Below are 27,097 nucleotides of genomic sequence, written 5' to 3' on the forward strand. Positions count from 1 at the left end.
AGATTGGTAATGATGAAGAGTGAAGTGTTAAAGTCAACAACAGAGGGACTAAAGGAGAACTGACGCAGGGACAGTTGAGGTTTCCTGAAGACCAGTATAAAAGAGAGACACACAGGCTGTGTGGTAGAGTGTGTGTGTGTGTGTGTGTGTGTTTCTCTTTGAGGGACATTAGTGTGTGTAGAAGAATCAGTGATGATGGAGTGTTTGTATCTTTTGCTGGTTGTGTTTCACTTCACTGCAGGTAAGAGCAGATCTTTCAAACCTTCATCCAGAGAAATGTGTGTTTTTCTAATTCACCATAAGACATGAAGTGTGTGTGTGTGTGTGTGTGTGTGTGTGCAGGTTGTACTCTCTCAGGACAGCAGTTCAGTGAAATTAAAGGACGTACTGGTGGTTCAGTTCTGCTGCCCTGCTCCTGCACTGACCTGCAGACCAAACCTCAGAGATTCGTTTGGAAGACTAGGAGGCAGGGGGAACCAGGAGAATTGACTGAGCTGTTCAGTGCTGATCAGTACAGAGACAGATTTCAGCTCTTTAATAAAGACTCTCCTGCTAATCTCTCTCTGCTCATTTCTGACCTGAGAGAAGAAGATGACAAATACTACAGGTGTGAGACTGAGAAGGAAAGCAGAGACTTCAGATTATATGTTAAAGGTGAAAAATTTAATTGACATAATTTTCAGGATTGAAAGTCATCTGAAGCACAAATCTGTACAAAACTAACAAACAACATACTAAAATTCTGCATTTATGATTTCAATCTTTTATCTAATTTCAGTCTTTTATCTTGATCTGATTTCAGTCTTTAATCTTTGTATCATTTCGGTCTTTAATCTTTATCTCATGTAAGTCTTTTATCTTCATCTGATTTCAGTCTTTAATCTCCATCTCATTTCAGTCTTTTATATTTATGTGATTTCAGTCTTTTTATCTTTATCTGATTTTAGTTTATCTCAGTCTCATTTCAGTCTTTAATTTTCGTCTCATTTCAGTCTTTAATTTTTGTCTGATTTCAGTATTTTATATTTATCTGATTTCAGTCTCTTATCTTCATCTGATTTCAGTCTTTAATCTCCGTCTCATTTCAGTATTTTATATTTATCTGATTTCAGTCTCTTATCTTCATCTGATTTCAGTCTTTAATCTTCATCTATTTTCAGTCTTTTATCTTTATTTGATTTCAGTCTTTAATCTTTGTCTCATTTCTGTCTTTTATCTGATTACCTGAAAACTTCAAAATGCTGCAGTTAGTAGAATCGAAATCTGCAGCTGTTCTGATAAGTGGATCAATTGCGGGTCTGATTTTGGAGTCCAACAGAACAATAATTCTCAGGAGAAGAATCTGATTAAAGGTCAGAGGTTTGGACTCAAGACACAAAGTTGAAGAAACGGGGAGAGGTGTCTGACTGCAGACGGGACTCTGGTCAGTCTTTTTAAGAAAACGGTGTCGTTTCCTGCTGTAGACAAAACAGAACCGCAGTAAAAGAGTATCTGACATCAGACAGCAGCTTCTTCAGTAACTGAGCTTCTGGTTGATTCATTCACACGTATTCAGAGGACGAGTGAGACCAGTGTGAAAGTTCATGTAATTCCTCACTCTGCTCTTAAACTCCAGTCTTACTGGAGTAACTGCAGTTTCCTCGTGGTAGTTGAAGAAACACTGAACTGGTTCTGTTTGCAGAGGGCTTTGAAGGTTAAGCAGGAGCACAGAAGAACTGAAAGAAGCTCCCGTTCATTAAAATCTTCATTAGAAAGTCTTTCAGCAGTTCAGATTCAGCAGTAGTTTGAACAGGACAACTATTCATGTGTGCTGATCTTTCATGTGTTTTGGATTTAGTCATTTCTGGAAGAGTAATACATGTAAAAGACCTCTGATGTTCATCCTTCATCCTTATCTTTAGGGTCCAGTGTTTAAATATTAGATTGAATATTACAGTGAAATATTGAGACATGACTTATTTACCATTTGAATTCCAGGACTGAGACTTACTCGTGACTCACAGTTCAGTGACTCGTTCTCACCTCTGTTAAAGCAGTGAAGGTGAATAATCAGGTGAGTGCAGTGCTGATCTCTCCTAACTATAGCTTTCATTTCTGCAGCCTGTGATCTGATGAAGAGTGGAGAGATAGAGGAGGTGACGAGGATCTCAGGAGAATCTGTAGTCCTGCCCTGCTCCTGCACTGACCTTCACTACAAACCCAGCACTGTTAAATGGACCTTTATACCATTAAGATCTGGAGGTCCTTGTGATGTACAAATATACCCTGTACAGACTGGAAAACACAGAGGCAGAGTCACACTGACCAATCAGAACCCAGGAATCCTCTCTCTACACCTATCAGACCTGACTGAAGAGGATCAGGGAGTCTACAGGTGTTCAGTGCAGCAGGATTTTAAAGATGTCAGACTTTTTATTAAAGGTAAAACTGATTTTCCTGTAAAAACTGTCAGAATCATTATTAGAGACCAGTGTCCTGATTGATGATGATGAGGATGAAGTGTATGCAGGCTGGAACCAGTTGAAAGTGTGTGTGTGTGTGTGTGTGTGTGTGTGTGTTTCAGTGAGAGATACTTTTACAAAACATCCACCAGCATCTGAACCAGGGCTGCTTCCCCCCACCACAGCAGCTCAACCAGCAGGTGAACTAACTGTCCATTTGAATCAGCTCTGATCGAAAGAGACATTTATTCAACTTAGTGTTTTTCATTTACTGTACAGTCCTTAATTCTACAGTGCTGGGGTGTGTGTGTGTAGTTGGGGGAGGGTGGGGGGTTAAAAATGTGAGCAGTGTTTTGTTTAATGATGATAACTTTTACACACCTCTGGAGAACAGACCCAGCAGAAGGTCCATCAGAAGAGCCTCCAACTACAGCCGTGACTGAAAGTGAGAGAATGATGTAGTAGAGGCAGATTTACTAAAGCGTTTAACACACACTGAACATCCCATCAAAAGTACAACTAGTGTTGAGAGGTCTGCTCTGAAGCTGAAGAAGCTCCTTTCTAAATCAATCACCGTCATTAATATTGACTGCAGTTCTACATGTTGAATATGTCCGAGATTACACACTCATCTACTGTTGCTGAGTGTGTGTGTCTGTGTGTGTTCTCTCTACAGGTGGTGTGTTGTACATTAGTCTTCAGAAAACACTCCTGAACCAACACACACCTTCTAATTCTGAAGAACATCATCTCTCCCTTTTTCTAGACTCCTGCACACACACACACACACACACACAGAATAAGAATAAAGATCAGTACAAGACTCATTTTACTGTCTTTATTTCTCATTCACTATAAAGTCACTAGTGGATCTGATCTCCTTCAGACAGAACAGCAGTGTGCTCCTGTTTCTGGAAGTGTTTTGAGGGTGTAATCCATCTAAAAGATCAAGAAGAAAATCAAAGCTGCTTTAGAATAGCAGAGAAACTCTGATCTCAGTGTGATCTTCAGTCCTACACCCTCTAAATCACACACCTCTCTATAATGTGAACACTTCAACACTAGGATTGACTCTGTGCTCTTATTTCTTCTGAAGGGGTCATTGTGGATTGTGGGGTGGGGCTACTGAGCTGGATCTGTTGTATGTATTTCCACTAAAACACCAACACCCTGTGCTGTAACCCTGACTGCACTGCTCTTCTAACCATGTAGACCACCAACTGTGTCTTTCCTATCACACGTTTCCTACAAACAGATAAATGTCAGTGTAGGGCTGGATCTCACAGTGTGGAGGATTCTACACTCACAGTTTAGGAAATATCTCTGAGTGCTCTGATCTTCTTATGATGTTTGAATAAAGGTAAAGCAGAGTCACTCTGTGGGAATTATAGACAGTGTTAATTATATACAGTTAACCCAACCCCTAAACGATGTACTGCCCTGTGCTTAACATTTGGAGTGGTGTTCTTTTCATGAACCCCAGCCCCTTTTTTCCTCTTTGCTCAGTGTGTCCAAATACGCTAAGCAGCATGTCTGCTGATTGTTGGGACGAGATTTGAGGAGAGTGTGTGAAATCTGCATCACCTGCTCTTTCCTAATAATGACTGTAAACAAGCAAGAACCCTAAGAAGCTAATTCCAGAACATGCTCATGGTGCGTCTGTCCATTTACTAATGGCCCACTGTGAATCATAGAAGATGATTAGAAGCTTATGTGCAGGAATGTAGAGTCCTGTGTGTTCACTCTGCAGTGTTTGCAGCATTCAATAACTAACACTTGACCACTTCCTGCTTCTGCTCTGGGTTCTGAGTAAACACCCAAACCCTGCTGTTCGTTTCTCACACTGGTCTTCAACCACCATCTTCAGTGTCTGAGCTTATGCAGAGGTATGCAGAACTGGACATGAATGGTTTTAATATAGTGTAACTAGAGAAACAGATACCCATCTTTTACCTTCAGGACCCCTAAATCACCAAATCCATCAGATTGGTAATGATGAAGAGTGAAGTGTTAAAGTCAACAACAGAGGGACTAAAGGAGAACTGACGCAGGGACAGTTGAGGTTTCCTGAAGACCAGTATAAAAGAGAGACACACAGGCTGTGTGGTAGAGTGTGTGTGTGTGTGTGTGTGTGTTTCTCTTTGAGGGACATTAGTGTGTGTAGAAGAATCAGTGATGATGGAGTGTTTGTATCTTTTGCTGGTTGTGTTTCACTTCACTGCAGGTAAGAGCAGATCTTTCAAACCTTCATCCAGAGAAATGTGTGTTTTTCTAATTCACCATAAGACATGAAGTGTGTGTGTGTGTGTGTGTGTGTGTGTGTGTGTGCAGGTTGTACTCTCTCAGGACAGCAGTTCAGTGAAATTAAAGGACGTACTGGTGGTTCAGTTCTGCTGCCCTGCTCCTGCACTGACCTGCAGACCAAACCTCAGAGATTCGTTTGGAAGACTAGGAGGCAGGGGGAACCAGGAGAATTGACTGAGCTGTTCAGGGCTGATCAGTACAGAGACAGATTTCAGCTCTTTAATAAAGACTCTCCTGCTAATCTCTCTCTGCTCATTTCTGACCTGAGAGAAGAAGATGACAAATACTACAGGTGTGAGACTGAGAAGGAAAGCAGAGACTTCAGATTATATGTTAAAGGTGATAAATTTAATTGACATAATTTTCAGGATTGAAAGTCATCTGAAGCACAAATCTGTACAAAACTAACAAACAACATACTAAAATTCTGCATTTATGATTTCAATCTTTTATCTAATTTCAGTCTTTTATCTTGATCTGATTTCAGTCTTTAATCTTTGTATCATTTCGGTCTTTAATCTTTATCTCATGTAAGTCTTTTATCTTCATCTGATTTCAGTCTTTAATCTCCATCTCATTTCAGTCTTTTATATTTATGTGATTTCAGTCTTTTTATCTTTATCTGATTTTAGTTTATCTCAGTCTCATTTCAGTCTTTAATTTTCGTCTCATTTCAGTCTTTAATTTTTGTCTGATTTCAGTATTTTATATTTATCTGATTTCAGTCTCTTATCTTCATCTGATTTCAGTCTTTAATCTCCGTCTCATTTCAGTATTTTATATTTATCTGATTTCAGTCTCTTATCTTCATCTGATTTCAGTCTTTAATCTTCATCTATTTTCAGTCTTTTATCTTTATTTGATTTCAGTCTTTAATCTTTGTCTCATTTCTGTCTTTTATCTGATTACCTGAAAACTTCAAAATGCTGCAGTTAGTAGAATCGAAATCTGCAGCTGTTCTGATAAGTGGATCAATTGCGGGTCTGATTTTGGAGTCCAACAGAACAATAATTCTCAGGAGAAGAATCTGATTAAAGGTCAGAGGTTTGGACTCAAGACACAAAGTTGAAGAAACGGGGAGAGGTGTCTGACTGCAGACGGGACTCTGGTCAGTCTTTTTAAGAAAACGGTGTCGTTTCCTGCTGTAGACTAAACAGAACCGCAGTAAAAGAGTATCTGACATCAGACAGCAGCTTCTTCAGTAACTGAGCTTCTGGTTGATTCATTCACACGTATTCAGAGGACGAGTGAGACCAGTGTGAAAGTTCATGTAATTCCTCACTCTGCTCTTAAACTCCAGTCTTACTGGAGTAACTGCAGTTTCCTCGTGGTAGTTGAAGAAACACTGAACTGGTTCTGTTTGCAGAGGGCTTTGAAGGTTAAGCAGGAGCACAGAAGAACTGAAAGAAGCTCCCGTTCATTAAAATCTTCATTAGAAAGTCTTTCAGCAGTTCAGATTCAGCAGTAGTTTGAACAGGACAACTATTCATGTGTGCTGATCTTTCATGTGTTTTGGATTTAGTCATTTCTGGAAGAGTAATACATGTAAAAGACCTCTGATGTTCATCCTTCATCCTTATCTTTAGGGTCCAGTGTTTAAATATTAGATTGAATATTACAGTGAAATATTGAGACATGACTTATTTACCATTTGAATTTCAGGACTGAGACTTACTCGTGACTCGCAGTTCAGTGACTCGTTCCCACCTCTGTTAAAGCAGTGAAGGTGAATAATCAGGTGAGTGCAGTGCTGATCTCTCCTAACTATAGCTTTCATTTCTGCAGGCTGTGATCTGATGAAGAGTAGAGGGACAGAGGAGGTGACGAGGATCCCAGGAGAATCTGTAGTCCTGCCCTGCTCCTGCACTGACCTTCACTACAAACCCAGCACTGTTAAATGGACCTTTATACCATTAAGATCTGGAGGTCCTCGTGATGTACAAATATACCCTTTACAGACGGAACAACACAGAGGCAGAGTCACACTGACCAATCAGAACCCAGGAAACCTCTCTCTACACCTATCAGACCTGACTGAAGAGGATGAGGGAGTCTACAGGTGTTCAGTGCAGGGGGATTTAAAAGATGTCAGACTTTTTATTAAAGGTAAAACTGATTTTCCTGTAAAAACTGTCAGAATCATTATTAGAGACCAGTGTCCTGATTGATGATGATGAGGATGAAGTGTATGCAGGCTGGAACCAGTTGAAAGTGTGTGTGTGTGTGTGTGTGTGTGTGTGTTTTCCAGTGAGAGAAACTTTTACAAAACATCCACCAGCATCTGAACCAGGGCCGCTTCACCCAACCACAGCAGCTCAACCAGCAGGTGAACTAACTGTCCATTTGAATCAGCTCTGATAGAGAGAGACATTTATTCAACTTAGTGATTTTTATTTACTGTACAGTCCTTAATTCTACAGTGCTGTGTGTGTAGTTGGGGGAGGGTGGGGGTTAAAAATGTGAGCGGTGTTTTGTTTAATGATGATAACTTTTACACACCTCTGGAGAACAGACCCAGCAGAAGGTCCATCAGAAGAGCCTCCAACTACAGCCGTGACTGAAAGTGAGAGAATGATGTGAGTTCAGCGTCCTCATAGAGGCAGATTTACTAAAGCGTTTAACACACACTGAACATCCCATCAAAAGTACAACTAGTGTTGAGAGGTCTGCTCTGAAGCTGAAGAAGCTCCTTTCTAAATCAATCACCATCATTAATATTGACTACAGTTCTACATGTTGAATGTGTCCGGGATTACACACTCATCTACTGTTGCTGAGTGTGTGTGTCTGTGTGTGTTCTCTCTACAGGTGGTGTGTTGTACATTAGTCTTCAGAAAACACTCCTGGACCAACACACACTTTCTAATTCTGAAGAACATCATCTCTCCCTTTTTCTAGACTCCTGCACACACACACACACACACACACGTGTGTGTTGATCGTTCTGTTATTTTCATTGAGATCAGAATAAACATCAGTACGAGACTCGTTTTACTGTCTTTATTTCTCATTCACTATAAAGTCACTAGTGGATCTGATCTCCTTCAGACAGAACAGCAGTGTGCTCCTGTTTCTGGAAGTGTTTTGAGGGTGTAATCCATCTAAAAGATCATGAAGAAAATCAAAGCTACTTTAGAATAGCAGAGGAACTCTGATCTCACTGTGATCTTCAGTCCTACACCTTCTAAATCACACACCTCTCTATAATGTGAACACTTCAACACTAGGATTGACTCTGTGCTCTTAGTTCTTTTGAAGGGGTCATTGTGGATTGTGGGGTGGGGCTACTGAGCTGGATCTGTTGTATGTATTTCCACTAAAACACCACCAGGGGGCAACCCTGTGCTGTAACCCTGACTGCACTGCTCTTCTAACCATGTAGACCACCAACTGTGTGTGTGTGTCTTATCACATGTTTCGTACATACAGATAAATGTCAGTGTAGGGCTGGATGTCACAGTGTGGAGGATTCTACACTCACAGTTTAGGAAATATCTCTGACTGCTCTGATCTTCTTATGATGTTTGAATAAAGGTAAAGCAGAGTCACTCTGTGGGAATTATAGACAGTGTTAATTATATACAGTTAACCCAACCCCTAAACGATGCACTGCCCTGTGCTTAACATTTGGAGTGGTGTTCTTTTCATGAAACCCAACCCCTTTTTTCCTCTTTGCTCAGTGTGTCCAAATAAGCTAAGCAGCATGTCTGCTGATTGTTGGGACGAGGTTTGAGGAGAGTGTGTGAAATCTGCATCACCTGCTCTTTCCTAATAATGACTGTAAACAAGCAAGAACCCTAAGAAGCTAATTCCAGAACATGCTCATGGTGCGTCTGTCCATTTACTAATGGCCCACTGTGAATCATAGAAGATGATTAGAAGCTTATGTGCAGGAATGTAGAGTCCTGTGTGTTCACTCTGCAGTGTTTGCAGCATTCAATAACTAACACTTGACCACTTCCTGCTTCTGCTCTGGGTTCTGAGTAAACACCCAAACCCTGCTGTTTGTTTCTCACACTGGTCTTCAACCACCATCTTCAGTGTCTGAGCTTATGCAGAGGTATGCAGAACTGGACATGAATGGTTTTAATATAGTGTAACTAGAGAAACAGATACCCATCTTTTACCTTCAGGACCCCTAAATCACCAAATCCATCAGATTGGTAGTGATGAAGAGTGAAGTGTTAAAGTCAACAACAGAGGGACTAAAGGAGAACTGACGCAGTTACAGTTGAGGTTTCCTGAAGACCAGTATAAAAGAGAGACACACAGGCTGTGTGGTAGAGTGTGTGTGTGTGTGTGTGTGTGTTTCTCTTTGAGGGACATTAGTGTGTGTAGAAGAATCAGTGATGATGGAGTGTTTGTATCTTTTGCTGGTTGTGTTTCACTTCACTGCAGGTAAGAGCAGATCTTTCAAACCTTCATCCAGAGAAATGTGTGTTTTTCTAATTCACCATAAGACATGAAGTGTGTGTGTGTGTGTGTGTGTGTGTGTGTGTGTGTGTGTGTGTGTGCAGGTTGTACTCTCTCAGGACAGCAGTTCAGTGAAATTAAAGGACGTACTGGTGGTTCAGTTCTGCTGCCCTGCTCCTGCACTGACCTGCAGACCAAACCTCAGAGATTCGTTTGGAAGACTAGGAGGCAGGGGGAACTAGGAGAATTGACTGAGCTGTTCAGGGCTGATCAGTACAGAGACAGATTTCAGCTCTTTAATAAAGACTCTCCTGCTAATCTCTCTCTGCTCATTTCTGACCTGAGAGAAGAAGATGACAAATACTACAGGTGTGAGACTGAGAAGGAAAGCAGAGACTTCAGACTAGATGTTAAAGGTGAAAAATTTAATTGACATAATTTTCAGGATTGAAAGTCATCTGAAGCACAAATCTGTACAAAACTAACAAACAACATACTAAAATTCTGCATTTATGATTTCAATCTTTTATCTAATTTCAGTCTTTTATCTTGATCTGATTTCAGTCTTTAATCTTTGTATCATTTCAGTCTTTAATCTTTATCTCATGTAAGTCTTTTATCTTCATCTGTTTTCAGTCTTTAATCTCCATCTCATTTCAGTCTTTTATATTTATGTGATTTCAGTCTTTTTATCTTTATCTGATTTTAGTTTATCTCAGTCTCATTTCAGTCTTTAATTTTCGTCTCATTTCAGTCTTTAATTTTTGTCTCATTTCAGTATTTTATATTTATCTGATTTCAGTCTCTTATCTTCATCTGATTTCAGTCTTTAATCTCCGTCTCATTTCAGTATTTTATATTTATCTGATTTCAGTCTCTTATCTTCATCTGATTTCAGTCTTTAATCTTCATCTATTTTCAGTCTTTTATCTTTATTTGATATCAGTCTTTAATCTTTGTCTCATTTCTGTCTTTTATCTGATTACCTGAAAACTTCAAAATGCTGCAGTTAGTAGAATCGAAATCTGCAGCTGTTCTGAAAAGTGGATCAATTGCGGGTCTGATTTTGGAGTCCAACAGAACAATAATTCTCAGGAGAAGAATCTGATTAAAGGTCAGAGGTTTGGACTCAAGACACAAAGTTGAAGAAACGGGGAGAGGTGTCTGACTGCAGACGGGACTCTGGTCAGTCTTTTTAAGAAAACGGTGTCGTTTCCTGCTGTAGACTAAACAGAACCGCAGTAAAAGAGTATCTGACATCAGACAGCAGCTTCTTCAGTAACTGAGCTTCTGGTTGATTCATTCACACGTATTCAGAGGACGAGTGAGACCAGTGTGAAAGTTCATGTAATTCCTCACTCTGCTCTTAAACTCCAGTCTTACTGGAGTAACTGCAGTTTCCTCGTGGTAGTTGAAGAAACACTGAACTGGTTCTGTTTGCAGAGGGCTTTGAAGGTTAAGCAGGAGCACAGAAGAACTGAAAGAAGCTCCCGTTCATTAAAATCTTCATTAGAAAGTCTTTCAGCAGTTCAGATTCAGCAGTAGTTTGAACAGGACATCTATTCATGTGTGCTGATCTTTCATGTGTTTTGGATTTAGTCATTTCTGGAAGAGTAATACATGTAAAAGACCTCTGATGTTCATCCTTCATCCTTATCTTTAGGGTCCAGTGTTTAAATATTAGATTGAATATTACAGTGAAATATTGAGACATGACTTATTTACCATTTGAATTCCAGGACTGAGACTTACTCGTGACTCACAGTTCAGTGACTCGTTCTCACCTCTGTTAAAGCAGTGAAGGTGAATAATCAGGTGAGTGCAGTGCTGATCTCTCCTAACTATAGCTTTCATTTCTGCAGCCTGTGATCTGATGAAGAGTGGAGAGATAGAGGAGGTGACGAGGATCTCAGGAGAATCTGTAGTCCTGCCCTGCTCCTGCACTGACCTTCACTACAAACCCAGCAATCTTACATGGAGCTTTAATTTATTAAGATCTGGAGGTCCTCGTGATGTACAAATATACCCTGTACAGACTGAACAACACAGAGGCAGAGTCACACTGACCAATCAGAACCCAGGAAACCTCTCCCTACACCTATCAGACCTGACTGAAGAGGATCAGGGAGTCTACAGGTGTTCAGTGCAGGGGGATGTTAAAGATGTCAGACTTTTTATTAAAGGTAAAACTGATTTTCCTGTAAAAACTTTGAGAATCATTATTAGAGACCAGTGTCCTGATTGATGATGATGAGGATGAAGTGTATGCAGGCTGGAACCAGTTGAAAGTGTGTGTGTGTGTGTGTGTGTGTGTGTGTGTGTGTGTGTGTGTGTTTCAGTGAGAGAAACTTTTACAAAACATCCACCAGCATCTGAACCAGGGCCGCTTCCCCCCACCACAGCAGCTCAACCAGCAGGTGAACTAACTGTCCATTTGAATCAGCTCTGATTGAGAGAAACATTTATTCAACTTAGTGATTTTTATTTACTGTACAGTATTTAATTCTACAGTGCTGGGGTGTGTGTGTGTTTCAGTGAGAGAAACTTTTACAAAACGTCCACCAGCGTCTGAACCAGGGCCACTTCACCCAACCAAAACAGCTCAACCAGCAGGTGAACTAACTGTCCATTTGAATCAGCTCTGATAGAAACACTTTAAATTACTATTGTTTTTCTATTTATTATGAATTTAAAAACGGACTAACAAAAGATACAACATAATCAGTCTCTCTACCAGGACAGCACTCTACCACACATTCAGGTAAAACTTTCCATTTTAATCAGCAGTAAAAGACTAAGTCATTTCTGAACCTAAGGTTACTGCTGTATGTATGTCTTTGACTATACAGTCTTTGGTTGTGTATTTCTGCAGTGACATCAGCGGTAACAAACCTAACATCAGTCTCTCCGTCTGGGCCACACCCTACCACACAAACCCAAGCTACAGGTTAAACAACTCTTCATATTATTAAGAACTAAACAATTGGGTAATGTCAGAACTTCAGGTTGTTTGTATTTCATTCACTACACAGTTATTGGTGTCCTGACAACAGTTCTGCTGCTTCTGCTACTTGGAGTATTGGTCTTCATCTGTTGGAGGCGCAGAGGTACAGCAAACACAAACACATAGTCAATCGTATTCTCAATGACCGGATGATACAGTAGCATCACCGTCAGGGTTGGGAGGGTTACTTTAAAAATGGAACCTGTTACAGATTACTGATTACCTGTTAACAATGTAATTGTAACATAATTCAAAGGATTACTATATCAAAATAATGTAATCTGATTACTTTACTTAGCTACTTTTAGAAATTTAAATTAAGTAAAAACACACCAAACCTGCATAAAGACTGGACTCTGGAGCAATGGAAGAAGGTCCTGTGGTCTGATGAAAGACACATTTTCACACATGGATTGGCCACCACATAGTCTACACCTAAACCTTACTAGGAATCTTTGGGATGTGCTGGTGAAAACTTTGCGTAGTGGTCCAAATCTCCCATCATAAGTGCAAGATCTTAATAAATGCAACTCTGGACTGAAAGAATTGTAGTGACATTGCAGAAGTTTGTGGAAACGATGCCACAGCGTGCCGTAATCAAGGCTAAAGGCAGTCCAACGACATATTAGAGTGACCTTTTGTCACTCAAACACTGTAATGCTCCTTCACCTTCACCATGTACACTTTACCACTGTCATTTTTCCCTTTAGGAAAAAGAAATATGCAGGACGTAAGAACTGAAGACCATCTGGGCCTTGACGAAAAGCAGAAGAATCAAGTTAGCACGCTTATAGTTTTTCTAATGCTGAGCTGAGATCTTTATTTATGCTAGATTTTTTCATATCGAATATTTTTTGTGAAGAAGAACTGTGAGCTGAATTTCGTAGGTTTTGTTGATGACCAGTCTGAACTGTACTGAACAGTGCTCACCAAAACCCAACACTCAGCTGGGTTTTATTGTTAAATGATGTGCATGTAATGCTAATGTAGAACACACTTTGTATAGCATGAAAAATGATTTCTTCCTCTACTTTTAAATCAAAATCATAGAGCAGACGTTATACAGGCAGTTATACAGGCTTTGATGTGTATGTATGAGAGCTCAATCTGTGTGTTGAATGTATAATTAGTCCACTCTCTCTTCTGCTTTCTCTTCCTCTCTCTCCACAGACTGTTTCTGATGGTGTGACATACTCTACTATAGCCCACAGGAACACAGCCGCACCAGCACATGTTCAGAGCAACACTGAGACGACCGAATACGCTTGCATCAAAAACTTAAATACCTAGACGCACTCACATTAACATTTACTCGAATGTTTCCTTTTTGTTTAGACTACTTACATTTGAGTAAGCTACAAGCTACATTACTTTTTCCCCTCCTCCAAAGCTAACAGAACAGCACTGTAAAATGTTTAAAAATTATTACTTCATTTCACTATATTTGTCATTTTACTCAAAGATTGCCCTTTTGTTGGTTATAGTGGCTGTACATTTTAATGTGTATAGAGTTAGAATCATTCCACTAGAAAATATATATTTGAATACAAAAATCTAAATTTAAATATGAATAATAGATTAATTCATGATACAGAATCTAACATGACACTTTTTGAAAAAAACCTTAATGTATTATCCAAAGAAAATATAGTTTTCTGCATTAATTTCTCATAAAATGTGATCTGATCTTTTATATCGGTCCACAATTTTTTTTTTTTTACCACAGACACCCTGCTTGTTCAAGGTTTTACAGACTGTAGACTCATAAACACAGATGTTAGCCTGTACCAATGATGCCTTCAAATCTTTGGCTTTCACTCAGGGTTGTTTCTTCACCTCATTGCTGAATGAATGTGTTTAATAAATATCTGCAAGGTAATTTTTTGTGTTATTATTATAGGCACATTATATTTGTCAATATGCTTGATTTGGATGAGGATTAATTCAGAAAACCATAACAGTGAAATTGTTTAACCATGAAGGACCTAATGGTCATATTACTTTGTACATAACAAAAATGTTTACTGTTAATAATGTAATTTATCAGACTTCCTTTTAGGTATCAAGAGTGTTTTTTAAAATTGAGTAAATCTCTAACCACCTCCATTCAGATTGCTACATGGATCAATGATGTGACGCTTTCCTGACTGCATTATTTGAAGTTAAAAAGTGCATAATAAGATTCCAAAATACATGTATTATATCTCCTATATACAAACATTAAGTTGTCTCAAAAGATTAGTAATTGTCATTTTAAAGTGTCTAAATATCATGGGGTGCAACCGTCTGGCCATGACTGCTGTTTTGAAATTACTTTATCCATTTATCTTATCTATCTAAACATTGTCTAGTAATGTCCATTTAAAAAATATCATGTGTTGCAACCACAAAATAAAAACATTTTGGGACTTTTCTGTTGAAACCAAATTAAAGGCCACTATGCCAAGGACCTATAAAAGTATCTAGCAGGTGTGTAGCCCACTCTCTCCCAAATTTGGGAAAAAATATGTATATGTAGTATTAGAATTTGTATTGTTACCCTTTACCCTTATTTTGTATAGTTGTTTTTGAGCAATTTGTTGTCAAATATTTTATGTTTAAACTTTTAACAATATAATGAGAAAAAATAAAAAGCAATAAAAAGCACTATTATTTTGTATTTGTCATGTATTGGTTATTTATGTATGTTATTATTTATGTAATTATTTATCTGTTAATCTAGTTTAGATGCCCCTGTTTAGAGAAGTGAAAACTACTCATCATTAACATCATTAACTTGCTCTTCTTATAAATATTTGTAATGAGATTCTATTTTTAAAGTTTGTGTTTATTTTGATTATATTTATATTACCACAGCATTTCAATATGGTTGAGGTCAGAACTCTGCCACTGCAAAAGTGATGTACAAACCAATCTATATATTTGACCTTTGGGCTTATATGTGTAAAAGTACATAATGTACAAAGCAGAAATGGCTATGGTTGGTTTATTTTATACAGAAACAACTTACAATATGTGTCCAAATGTTTGTGGACACCCCTTCAAATAAATGCATTCGACTACTTTACTGCTGACACATATGTGTGAGCACACATAGAAATAAGTTTTTAAAATATTAATTTCTCATCTTCTACAGAATTATTAGATGTAAACGAATAAATCATCAGACTAAACTCTTTAGATTCTAGAATATTTAAGATGACAAAGCAAATGTTTGTCCTTATTCTCGTAGCTAATAGGTCTAAAAGGAAAGACTGGCCTGGATCTGTAAATAGACTTTAAATCTGAGCATTAAATCTGCTCAGATCATTGGAGAATGGCCACCTATAGCAATTTACCCATTTCAAGTGGTTTGTCATGTTCAGTGTTGTTGAATGATAAGCACATTGTTAAAGACAGAGCTTGCATTTAAGTTTGTAAGTATTCTTCTTTAAAAATGCCTCAGTACTTTATATATTTTCTGAAACATGGTAATTGCTAGCTTCTATACACAAAATGTAAGCATGTGAATTGACTGCATATTGTGTGAAACCAACATGAACGTGGTAATGGTACAGACCACCACAGATGGATGTTGTGCTAAGTGTGTTTAGAGTATTGAAAATGTCGGTACAGACTGGACAAAAGGACGTTAGACTGTGTTAGACCTAATAAGGCACTCAATAAGTGTATATGACCACACACATCTATTATCCGGTTTGTTAATGCGTTGACCTCTGGGGACAGATTGCTTCACAATATCAGGGCATAAAAAACCTCCTCCCACAAGCCAAAAATACAGTGTGGTTCAGAAGAAGGGCTGAATCATTAGCTGATGTTCTGAGAAAAAAGAAGTGGCCAGTCGTTCTATTCCTCCTAGTCGACCAGCCACAGACATGTGGTTACTCAAACAGTCATTTTCTCACATTATGTGCTGAGTAGCTTCTCCAGTGATGCTCTGCCAAGCCTCTAATGAAGTCATCTTCAACTCCTGCTTATTTTAGAGCCTTGTTCCCTAGCAAACGTTTCTCTTCAGCCTATGGAACACCTGTGTTGCCTTAGCAGTAGGTTTGGGATCATTATCTTGCTGTAGAATAAAGTGTCACCCAATGCGTTTGGAGGCATTTGGAGGCCTTCAGCAGTTACACCATCTATGAAGATCGAGCACTAGCACCTGTCACTTCCATACATGCCCAAGCCATGTTTTACAGATGAGGTGGTATGCTTTTGGTCATGGGCGGTTTCTCTTATAGAGGGTAATCTTGGTCTCATTCATCCACAAGACCTTATCCCAGAATTCTGCAGCTCTTCTAAGCACTTTCGTAGTTTTGCATCTTGCATTGTAGCCTCTGCATTTCTGTTCATGAAGTCTTCTGCAGATTTTAGTCTCTGACAAATACACACCCATCTCCTGAAGGCTGATTCTGATCTTCAAACACAGAGGATTTTTTTTGTTTTGTTTCTGCCATCAGTAGTGGAGGTCTTTCTTGGCCTCCCAGTCCCATTGTGGTTATTGAGCTCACCAGTGCAGCCTCTCTTCTTAATGATATTCCTAATATGATTTTGGGACTCCTCTTCCTCACTTTGGGGTCTGGAAATAACTTGAGCATCTCTAAATGGTCTTCTAAGCTTTATGGACTCAATGGAGGTTTTAAAATGTTACTAGCATGGAGATCCCGGGGATTGATTAACAGCTTAGAGGTAGATGTAATTGTCTAGATCTCAGGATGTTATAAGTTGTGACACTTTTTAATCCTCATTTCATTTGATGTTAATTTTTCATTCTTTTAGATTGATTGTTATCATCTAAATCATCAATTCTGTATATCTTAGGAAGAAGAAATGTGCTGCAGGACCCCCAACACCCCCTCCCCCTAAAAAAACCCCAAAAAAACAACAACGTAAGACCATGAAATACTAGTAAAGTGAACAATAGCAATTAAAAAAATCCTTTCAAGCTGCAATCGCTGAGGTCATATTAAATGAGACACACAAATTTACCTAAGCTTCGGCTCTCTTTATACTGCAGTGGGCAGGGAAATCCCACAGGCCTATCATTATCATCACAAAGGTTATTTCCATTCTGTCCACAATGACTAAATGTTTCCTAAATAGTACCAATGAGTATTTGACTAATGAGTATAATGACTAATGTGTAAGTGTATAATACAAGTGGTTCAGTATTTCAATACAGTGCACACAAAATAGATATTTATGAACTCATACTTATGTATGTGGTTATTATGTACCTAAATAAAACATATTTATATGTATATATGTACTTATTGATTTGAAGAACTTTTGGCGCCCTCTTGTGGATTCATGATGATAAATTTACAGTGGATCCAGCTCAACAATGACCTTCAGAATTGACCATCTAATGCGAGTAAAAAAAAAAAGGGTTTGGTGGGTTTTTATTGGTCAGTGGGTCTTTGCCTCTGTGCTGTCCAGACTGTGCAGACTATATTTCTAGGCAAGTGTCTTCAGAGAGTGTACATATTTGATATATTTCACATATTTCATATTTAAAATATATACATATTTGTATATGAAGCACTGTTCTACTGTGCAGCGACACCTTGCTTGTGTTGCAGCCAGTGGTATGTGGCAAATTTCACTGGTAGAGGGAGGACTAGATAATAATCAACATTATATTATATGTTATTATAATAACATTAACAATAACAACAACAATATTACCAAAAACAACAACAATAATAATAAGAAGAACAACAATAAGAAGAACAACAATAATAATATTAACAAAAACAACAACTACAATAACAAGAACAACAATAATTTTAACAACAATAATACTATATTAACAACAACAACAACAATAATAATAATAATAATAATTATTATTATTATTATCTTTAACTTTGGGAAATTAGGTCATATGTGACAGTAGTAAGAGGTATTTGGAGCTTTCTGCCTCAGACTTTTGCATGGCACTCTCATGGCTTTTTAGTAAACATATAAGGCATTATTGGGCAAACAACAACAACAACAACAACAACAACAATAATAATAATAATAATAATAAGAAGAAGAAGAAGAACAATAACAACAATTACCAAAAACAACTATTACCAAAAACAACAACAACAATAAAAATAATATTAATAATAATAATAAGAAGAAGAAGAAGAAGAAGAACAAAAACAACAACAATTACAAGAACAACAATAATAATAATAATATTAACAAAAACAACAACAACCATAATAACAAGAACAACAATAATTTTAACAAGAACAACAATAATAATATATTAACAACAACAACAACAACAATAATAATAATATATTAACAAAAACAACAACAATAATAAAAAGAACAACAACAACAATAAGAAGAACAACAATAATAATATTAACAAAAACAACAACTACAATAACAAGAACAACAATAATTTTAACAACAACAACAACAATAATAATAATAATATATTAACAACAACAATAATAATAATAAAAAGAACAACTACAATAACAAGAACAACAATAATTTTAACAACAACAATAATACTATATTAACAACAACAACAACAACAATAATAATCTTTAACTTTGGGAAATTAGGTCATATGTGACAGTAGTAAGAGGTATTTGGAGCTTTCTGCCTCAGACTTCTGCATGGCACTCTCATGGCTTTCTAGTGAACATATAAGGCAGTATTGGGCTGCCGGGCACTACAAAGTGCACTACATAGGGGGTAGGGAGCAAACAGCAGCCAAACGCTCCCACTACACGCAGCGGCAGGCGGACGCCTTGTGCGCATGACAAACGAAACTTTCTGCCGTTTTGGCCAATTTACGAGCTCCAGATTCTGCCCGTCAACAACCCCGTGCACATATTCACCTCACTGCTTTCCTACGACCATTCTGTGGCGATGCTGCAGGCAGAAGGCTGTAAGGACTGCCTGTGTTGTCCAGTATGCCTGGACCGCCTCAGGGATCCAGTAACGATACCCTGTGGCCACAGTTACTGCATGAGGTGCATTCAGGCGTGCTGGGATGAAGAGGAGCTCCAGAAGAAGGCGGTCAGCTGCCCGCAGTGTCGAGGCACTTTCCCCACCAGGCCCGTCCTCAACCGAAGCACTGTCCTCTCTGAAGTGGTGAAGAGCCTAGTGTGCAGCCCTGCCGAGCCGCAGGCTGCCAGCATGGAGGCAGTGTCGGCTGGAGGGGAGTGTAACTTCTGCAGCGGAGTGAAGCGCAGGGCGGTGAAGTCATGCCTGACCTGCGTGGCGTCCTTTTGTGAAGCGCACCTCGCCGCTCATCACGGCTTCCCTGTCCTCCAGAGTCACACGCTCGTCGAAGCGTCTGCGCGGTTGCGGGAGAAGCTCTGCCCCCGGCACAACAAACTCCTCGAGGTCTTCTGTGTCCAGGACCAGCGCTGTATCTGCCTGCTGTGTGCCATGGACGAGCACAGTGGCCACACGACAGTCTCTGCTGCTAAGGAGTGGTCTGAGCAACAAGGGGTGAGACGGCTGGCTAGCTTAAAAAGTAGGGCTGGGACAGTGTCCATGGAAGTCAGTCCTGTAGCTACAGTGATGTCCTCCATTAGTTCAATACAGCAAAAACGGGGTGCAATGTCCAAATATTTGTGGACACCATAAGCCATGTCCATATATATGTAAGCACTGCCTCCAAATGGCAGCAGGCATCCTAAAACGTGTGATGCGCTATGTCCAAATATTTGTGGACACCCCTCCAAATGGCAGCAGGCAGAAGCCTGATGCCACATCCTAAAATGCCTGTTGAGATGCGCTATGTCCAAATATTTGTGGACACCCCTTTAAATGAATGCGTTCGGCTAAGTTATACAGGCGTTTTAGGATGCATGTTGTGATGCGCTATGTCCAAATATTTGTGGACACCCCTCCAAATGGCAGCAGGCAGACGCCTGATGCCAGCATCCTAAAATGCCTGTTGAGATGCGCTATGTCCAAATATTTGTGGACACCCCTCCAAATGGCAGCAGGCAGACGCCTGATGCCAGCATCCTAAAATGCCTGTTGAGATGCACTATGTCCAAATATTTGTGGACACCCCTCCTAAAACGCCTGTTGAGATGCGCCAAATATTTGTGGACACCCCTTTAAATTAATGCAATCGGCTAAGTCAAGTTGTACAGGCTAAGCTGAGTTATACAGGCGTTTTAGGATGCATGTTGTGATGCGCTATGTCCAAATATTTGTGGACACCCCTCCAAATGGCAGCAGGCAGACGCCTGATGCCAGCATCCTAAAATGCCTGTTGAGATGCGCTATGTCCAAATATTTGTGGACACCCCTCCAAATGGCAGCAGGCAGACGCCTGATGCCAGCATCCTAAAATGCCTGTTGAGATGCACTGTGTCCAAATATTTGTGGACACCCCTCCTAAAACGCCTGTTGAGATGCGCCAAATATTTGTGGACACCCCTTTAAATTAATGCAATCGGCTAAGTCAAGTTGTACAGGCTAAGTTGAGTTATACAGGCGTTTTAGGATGCATGTTGTGATGCGCTATGTCTAAATATTTGTGGACACCCCTCCAAATGGCAGCAGGCAGACGCCTGATGCCAGTATCCTAAAATTCCTGTTGAGATGTGCTATGTCCAGATATTTGTGGACACCCCTCCAAATGGCAGCAGGCAGACGCCTGATGCCAGCATCCTAAAATGCCTGTTGAGATGCACTATGTCCAAATATTTGTGGACACCCCTCCTAAAACGCCTGTTGAGATGCGCCAAATATTTGTGGACACCCCTTTAAATTAATGCAATCGGCTAAGTCAAGTTGTACAGGCTAAGTTGAGTTATACAGGCGTTTTAGGATGCATGTTGTGATGCGCTATGTCTAAATATTTGTGGACACCCCTCCAAATGGCAGCAGGCAGACGCCTGATGCCAGTATCCTAAAATTCCTGTTGAGATGTGCTATGTCCAGATATTTGTGGACACCCCTTTAAATGAATGCATTTGGCTAATTTAAGTTGCACCCATTGGTGACACATGCACAAATACGCACGCACAGCTTGTCTAGTCCCTGTAGAGAAGTATTGCCAAAAATTGTCATTCAACATCCTGACCTCACTAATGCTCTTGTTGCTGGATGCAATCAAATCCTCACAGCAGTTCTCCAAACTTCTTCCCAGGACAGCAATGAGTGAACAGGTGTCCCAATACTTTTGTCTTGTTAGTGTACTTGCTTATAGTGCAGGTGGTTTCTGCAGGGTTCAGCTAGTATCGGTTGATGTGGTCCAGACCATTTCATCATCAGTAATGTCGCAGTTGCAGATTTTATATATATATATATAATGTGTTTATGTATGTCCATAAACCTTTAACCAAATGTCCAAAGTTCTCTACTGGTCACATTTTTTTTGGTCTGCACTGATTTCTCTCTCCCAAACACCACCTAAAGAGAACCCATGCTGCCCTCTGTCCATGCTTGGAGGAGCCATTGGACCCCGCTCTATAAGCCAAGCGTTTTGAATGACGTTTAGAGCGAATGTTTTGGCATCCCATATTTTTCCCAAAAGTTTGTGGACACCAAACAGATTTTTGGAAAGGTTTGTGGACACAGCTCTACTAGCCAAATACATGGGATGAGCTGCAATGCAATGGATGAGCTTTTGCCCCAAACATCTACAGTCATATGCCATAGCAACTCCTTAGCAACCACCTAGCAACAACTTACTAACCAAGAGCTATACCTTACCAACACTATAGCAACCAGTAAGAACCACTATAGTGGCTATAGCTTTAGCTTTTCTAGTTTAATAAACTAATAATAGGTAGGACTTCCTTTTGCTTTTAAAACAGCCTCAATTCTTTGTCATTCTGGTCCATGTTGACTTGATTGCTTTATTTTTGATTACCTTTATGCTGTGTCTCCTTTTCTACCACATTCCTAAAGGATTCAGATCCGGTGACTGGGAAAGCCACTAACTCATCACATTAGAAGCTGGGTAAATTGTAGTCATGTGTTTACCAGAAGCGTAGAGTGGACAAGCTACCTCAGTTCTGCGCATGCTGGTCCCTACTGCATTCTTCCAGGGTAGGGAGAGGGAGGATGGGAGCGATAAAAGTTTCTGGACGTGGTTACAGTGTAATAATAAATGGATGCATGCCAGCGAACTCGCACGACTCGCACTATCATGTTAGGTAGCTGTGCTGTACACAGGTGGCTTGTAACAGCCTCAGTAACCTAACCGAGAACTGTTTCTGTACTGGTTCTCCAGAAACCTCTGCAGAACATGCAGCAGCAATTTCCTAAACTAATACAACGTCGAGAGAAAGAGCTGCATGCCCTCAAGACGTCTGTGGAGTCTTATTCTGTGAGTTTTACATGAACTTTATTAATCATAGAAGTACTGTATTTTATTTTGAGAGCCGGCCTTTAAGTGCTGACCACTTTGTAAGCTTTGTGTGTGGTGTCCGAACCAGGCTTCAGCACAGGCAGCCGTGGACTTCAGTAAAGGCTTCCTGGCTGAGATGACTCAGTACATGGAGAAAAAACTGTATCAGTTTTATACAATGATACAGTTCCGTGAGAAGAATGAGCTGTGCCAAGCAGAAGGCGTCCAGAAGAAGCTGGAGATGGTGATCGCATACCTCAAACAGGGCGATATTGAGTGCAGTCAGCTTCCACAAACAGACGACCCCATACTTTGTCTCCAGGTAACATAACTGGCCTTCTCCCCATTCTTATTGACGAGCTCATTTGAAAATCTCCTTGTTCTCTTTGTATTGCCTCCCTTTATTATTCCCTGAATTGTGTGTCTACAGCAGTTCCTTTCTCTCGCCACGTTTTCTGAGGCCGAGAGCCTCCAAAGCAACCCTGTGATTGAAAACGCCTCATTTTTGCACGCCAGTGGTCTTTTATCAGGGCTGAAGGAACAGATGGAGAAAATCTTCGATGAGAAAATGAAAGAGATGATGAGTGCTGGTAAGTGTGTACATAGTATTGCAGTAGATAGAGTGGGAATAAGGTACGTGTGGTTCATTTATATTGGTTGCGTTATTATTATTATTATTATTTTTTTTTAATTGATTTATATATTTTTTGCGCAGTTCAGAAAATCAACCTACTTCTACCACTCAACCCCAAGACCAGACAGGAGTTCAAAGAGTGTAAGTCTGTTCTCACACACTGCCTGAAATGTACTCTTGTAGTCCTCTGCCGATTGTCTGATCTAGTTCATTGCTGTGTGTGTGGTGTTTTGTAGATTGTGTATACGGTGCAGTGTACTACTGTATTACTCCCGAGGCTGTACACAGTAGTTGATCCTGCATACACAGATGCATTCATTTTCTTTACAACTGACTTTTTTCGGGAAGCACAGCATGGTTTCCAACACTGTATGATATGTCGATGTCTGTTAAAAATGGCCAAAAATCCTTTGCCTGGTGACCTGGTAGTAATTGAGTGCTGGCACCAAAGGAACAAAACTATGGTGGCAGATATGCTGGACCAGGATTGGTCTTGGGGCCTGACAAACTCTGTATTGCTGTGGCACTCCAGGGCCTGAATTGGACTACAACGCTTACTGTGACTTCTGTTATCAGATTTGATATAACTCTAGGTGTGTGATAACTAGAGATGCCCTGATCCAATATTAGGATCGGATATCGGCCCCCGATATTAACACAATTAGCTGGATCGGGTATCGGATAATTAGGCCGATCCATGGAACAGACCCTTTCACTTCAATTTGTTGGTGTGAGACAGCAATAAATGTTTAGATGTTGGCAATTTTTGATAGCTGCTTGTATGTTTGAACAAGTTACTTATTTATTCTCAGGTTCAGCTGCTAGATTTTATTTTTGAATTACGCTAAGATTGATTTCTGTGTGTTTAACAGAGTGAAGCTACTTATTTTAAGTTGGGGCTGATGCATTTGATTTATTTTAATATATTTGACTCCTTTTTATAATTTTTCTGTATCTATTTTTCTGTTTTTTATTTTTCTGTATCGGTATCAGAACCGAAAAAGCCGGATCGGTGCATGCCTAGTTCTAACTGTGTTTTGAATCTGTCTCTTCTTAGATTACTGCCAGCTGAAACTGTCCCCCGAGTCAAGTCACAAGTCTCTAAAGCTGTCCGAAGACAACCAGAAGGCTCAGCATTTTTATGAAGGTTATTCTTATAACACTGTTGAGCCTCATGCAGACAGATTCTTGTATTCAAACCAAGTGCTGTGTGACAGCGCTGTAAGAGGGTGCTGTTACTGGGAGGTTAAGTGGCAGGGCGAGGTTAGTATTGCTCTGTCATATGGCAGTATAGTCAGAAACTCGTACGGCGATGCCGGCAAGTTCGGTTATAACAATCAGTCGTGGAGCTTGGAATGTAGCAAGCAATCTTGCAAGTTCAGACATAACTGCATTGTCACAGAAATCTCCCCACATCCCTCAGATCATATAGGAGTCTATCTGGATGATGGTGCCGGTGTACTGGCGTTCTACCAGGTCTGTGACTATGGCCCTATGAAGCTGCTGTACAGAGCACGGGCTGAGTTCACGAAACCCCTTTATCCTGGCTTCACCCTCACATCCTCTTCATCTGTGGTTCTGTGCTAGACACCACTGCGTTGCTGTAGGTTGTGTTAGGTCTAGTTTGTGGCACGTGAGGGGAAAACGCTGGGGTGGTCTTCATTGCGCATGTTACTGCTTACTTTGCTTACCTTAAATGTCAGTAGTTGGAAATCAGGCAATTGTCTTTATGCATAAACATTCATTAATTCATGTTGAAATTCAAATCTTTATAAAGGGGTGAGTGTCACAATACTTGAAGCCAGGTTGACCATACAGAAGTCTGTGTATAATTTTGTGAGTTTTCGCAAACACCTTGCTACTGGCAACGGATGCTGTTGTGATGGTTCATCACTGTAATGCCATGCAAATGTTAGGGCACCCCCGGTCAAAATATCAGTTTCTATGAATAGCTTAGAGAGTGAAAGATCAGCAGATGTTTGCTGGTATTTGGTCATATCCATTCTTCCCTCTGGCAGTGAAATGTTCTCTATACTGTTGGGTGCAACTATTACCGTGAACATTTGACCAGGGCTGCCCCAACGTTTGTATTGCACTGTATAATCATAAAATATACATGTTGCTCACCTTGACCTGTATTCTAGATGATAATACTGGATCATTGTTTGGTATGTTCAGTTGCTGTTTATGTTGAGAACTTGTATATGTGTATAACAACTCTATTCATAATCCAACAAGGAAATAAAGTAAATCTGTTAACAGCATAACTCCCTTCTTTGGAGGTTATTCAATTTAAAACTGTGGAGGAACCTCTTAAGGTGCTTTGAGGTGCTTAGAAAAGAAATTTCGAATGGCCCTGCAATGTATTAAGAGAGTTGTGGGGCCCATTACCCATGTGTTTGTTGAAGGTGTCATTCCAAAACCATGGCCATTAATAAGCGCTGCATCAAGGCCATAGACTTCCTGTGTAAATCACAACTGCCTCACTAGTCCCTGCAGACCACACTTTGTGATTTCATGAGGTTTGTCACACAAACCAGTGCTCAAACAGTTGAGAAAGAAAACTGATCTAATACGTGTCTGAAAAGGCACAACGGATAGACGTTGAACCCAGGTGTTTCTTCAGAAATGTAAGTGCTTTAATCATCTAGTAATTCTATTTACAGCTTTGGCAAATGTATATAGCAAAAATTTGGCATTTAAGCTTTAACACTGACAGAGAAGTTGTCTATTCTTTGCAGCAAAAAAAAAAGCAAGACCAAGATAAACAATGAAATTAATATGCATTATGTTTGATATGCACATTGACAACATGACCAACGCTATACTCTCCTTAGCTGTGTTTATTGCTGATCTTGTGTTAAGTCAGTAGTAGTAATAAAAGCTGGCATTCTTGCCGCCTAGCCCCCGTAAAATACTTGGTGGTTAACAGCAAGTACATCCTAACCCTGAAAATAATAAAAATGTTGTCCAGGCCTAATGTCTGATTTCAATCAGCTCACAATTCACTGAAAGGACGAAGAAAGACAACCATGTTCATCATTAGTGTCGGACACAGGTGGAATTTCGCCTTTGCCTTTAACCCATCTGCGCAGTGAACACACACACACACACACACACACTCTGCTATTAGTAAGCACACATGCCTGGAGATTCACTGGATGAATACAGCGGCATGTAAAAGTTTGGGCACCCCTGGTCAAATTGTCTGTCACTGTAAATAGTGAAGTGAGACATGAAGATGGCACCTTTTCTAAAAAGCACAAAGCTAGGGATGTTTCTTTAATATTTTAAGCAAGATTGCTTTATTTCAGTCTTTTACAGTTATAATGTAGCACAAGGAAATGTGTGGGTCTCCTGCAGGGTCAGTATTTACACAACTACTGTGAAAATGTATGTTTTCTGCTTAAGTAAGACCAAAGGAGTAAATAAAAGCAGCATACAATACCATTAAAACATTAATATTAAAAATATTAAATAATTTTTTTCAGTCTCAATTTCTTGAATAGATTTCAGCCTACATTTCCGACTATATGGAGAACTTGGATTTAGTCCAGCCCAAGCTGATTTCATTGGGTATAATTGAATGGCAACATGGCATATTGAGGACTATTGTGTTCATAAGTAACTGAGTATGAAACTGAGGTTCTAGATAAGATTTTGATCTTGATCTTATTCATGTCAGAAAAAAATACCCATACTAAATAAGAGTTCTCGTCTCCCGCTGAGATTTAGTCTGTCTGGTCCGAGCTGATTATTTAAACCTTGTAATAGTAATACTCTGTTATATCGTAAACGATTTCAATAAAACGATTTTCGTGATCCTGTAGATTAATCGTGGCGCCACTGTGGCAGAGTCTCAGTGTTAGTGAGTATGTGGGTTTGACCGTCTGGACGCGCCATGCCTCTCTCACGACACGCAACCAGCACGGAGCTCTCCGATTGGTCGGTGTGCGACAACGCAGCGCACCAAT

General features: G+C 39.7%; 2 protein-coding genes across 6 annotated transcripts; both read left to right on the forward strand.

Annotated features, from left to right (window-relative positions):
- The first annotated feature begins 136 nt into the window (after positions 1 to 136).
- On the forward strand, positions 137 to 14,808 carry LOC140575425 (polymeric immunoglobulin receptor-like). Of its 5 annotated transcripts, none has more exons than XM_072695735.1 (11): positions 137 to 241; positions 343 to 654; positions 2,101 to 2,421; positions 6,994 to 7,071; positions 11,498 to 11,575; positions 11,694 to 11,771; positions 11,884 to 11,919; positions 12,031 to 12,105; positions 12,191 to 12,265; positions 12,873 to 12,940; positions 13,333 to 14,808. In XM_072695735.1, the coding sequence occupies exons 1-11, from the start codon at positions 193 to 195 to the stop codon at positions 13,450 to 13,452; spliced, it is 1,290 nt and encodes a 429-aa protein (XP_072551836.1). In that variant the 5' UTR covers positions 137 to 192; the 3' UTR covers positions 13,453 to 14,808. The 5 variants fall into 5 exon arrangements, with proteins under 5 accessions (XP_072551836.1, XP_072551846.1, XP_072551873.1 ...); XM_072695763.1 differs by lacking the exons at positions 137 to 241; positions 343 to 654; positions 2,101 to 2,421; positions 6,994 to 7,071 and adding exons at positions 8,789 to 8,805; positions 8,879 to 9,143; positions 9,263 to 9,574; positions 11,021 to 11,341; XM_072695745.1 differs by lacking the exon at positions 11,884 to 11,919.
- A 4,152-nt stretch (positions 14,809 to 18,960) lies between these two features.
- LOC140575451 (E3 ubiquitin/ISG15 ligase TRIM25-like) lies at positions 18,961 to 25,390 on the forward strand. Its single transcript, XM_072695783.1, has 6 exons — positions 18,961 to 19,623; positions 22,373 to 22,468; positions 22,578 to 22,811; positions 22,920 to 23,079; positions 23,205 to 23,264; positions 24,181 to 25,390. Exons 1-6 carry the CDS (start codon positions 19,036 to 19,038, stop codon positions 24,708 to 24,710), a joined length of 1,668 nt encoding a protein of 555 aa, XP_072551884.1. The 5' UTR covers positions 18,961 to 19,035; the 3' UTR covers positions 24,711 to 25,390.
- The last annotated feature ends 1,707 nt before the right edge of the window (positions 25,391 to 27,097 follow it).

The sequence above is a fragment of the Salminus brasiliensis genome, chromosome 1, assembly GCF_030463535.1.
Source record: "Salminus brasiliensis chromosome 1, fSalBra1.hap2, whole genome shotgun sequence".
Lineage (NCBI taxonomy): Eukaryota > Metazoa > Chordata > Actinopteri > Characiformes > Bryconidae > Salminus > Salminus brasiliensis.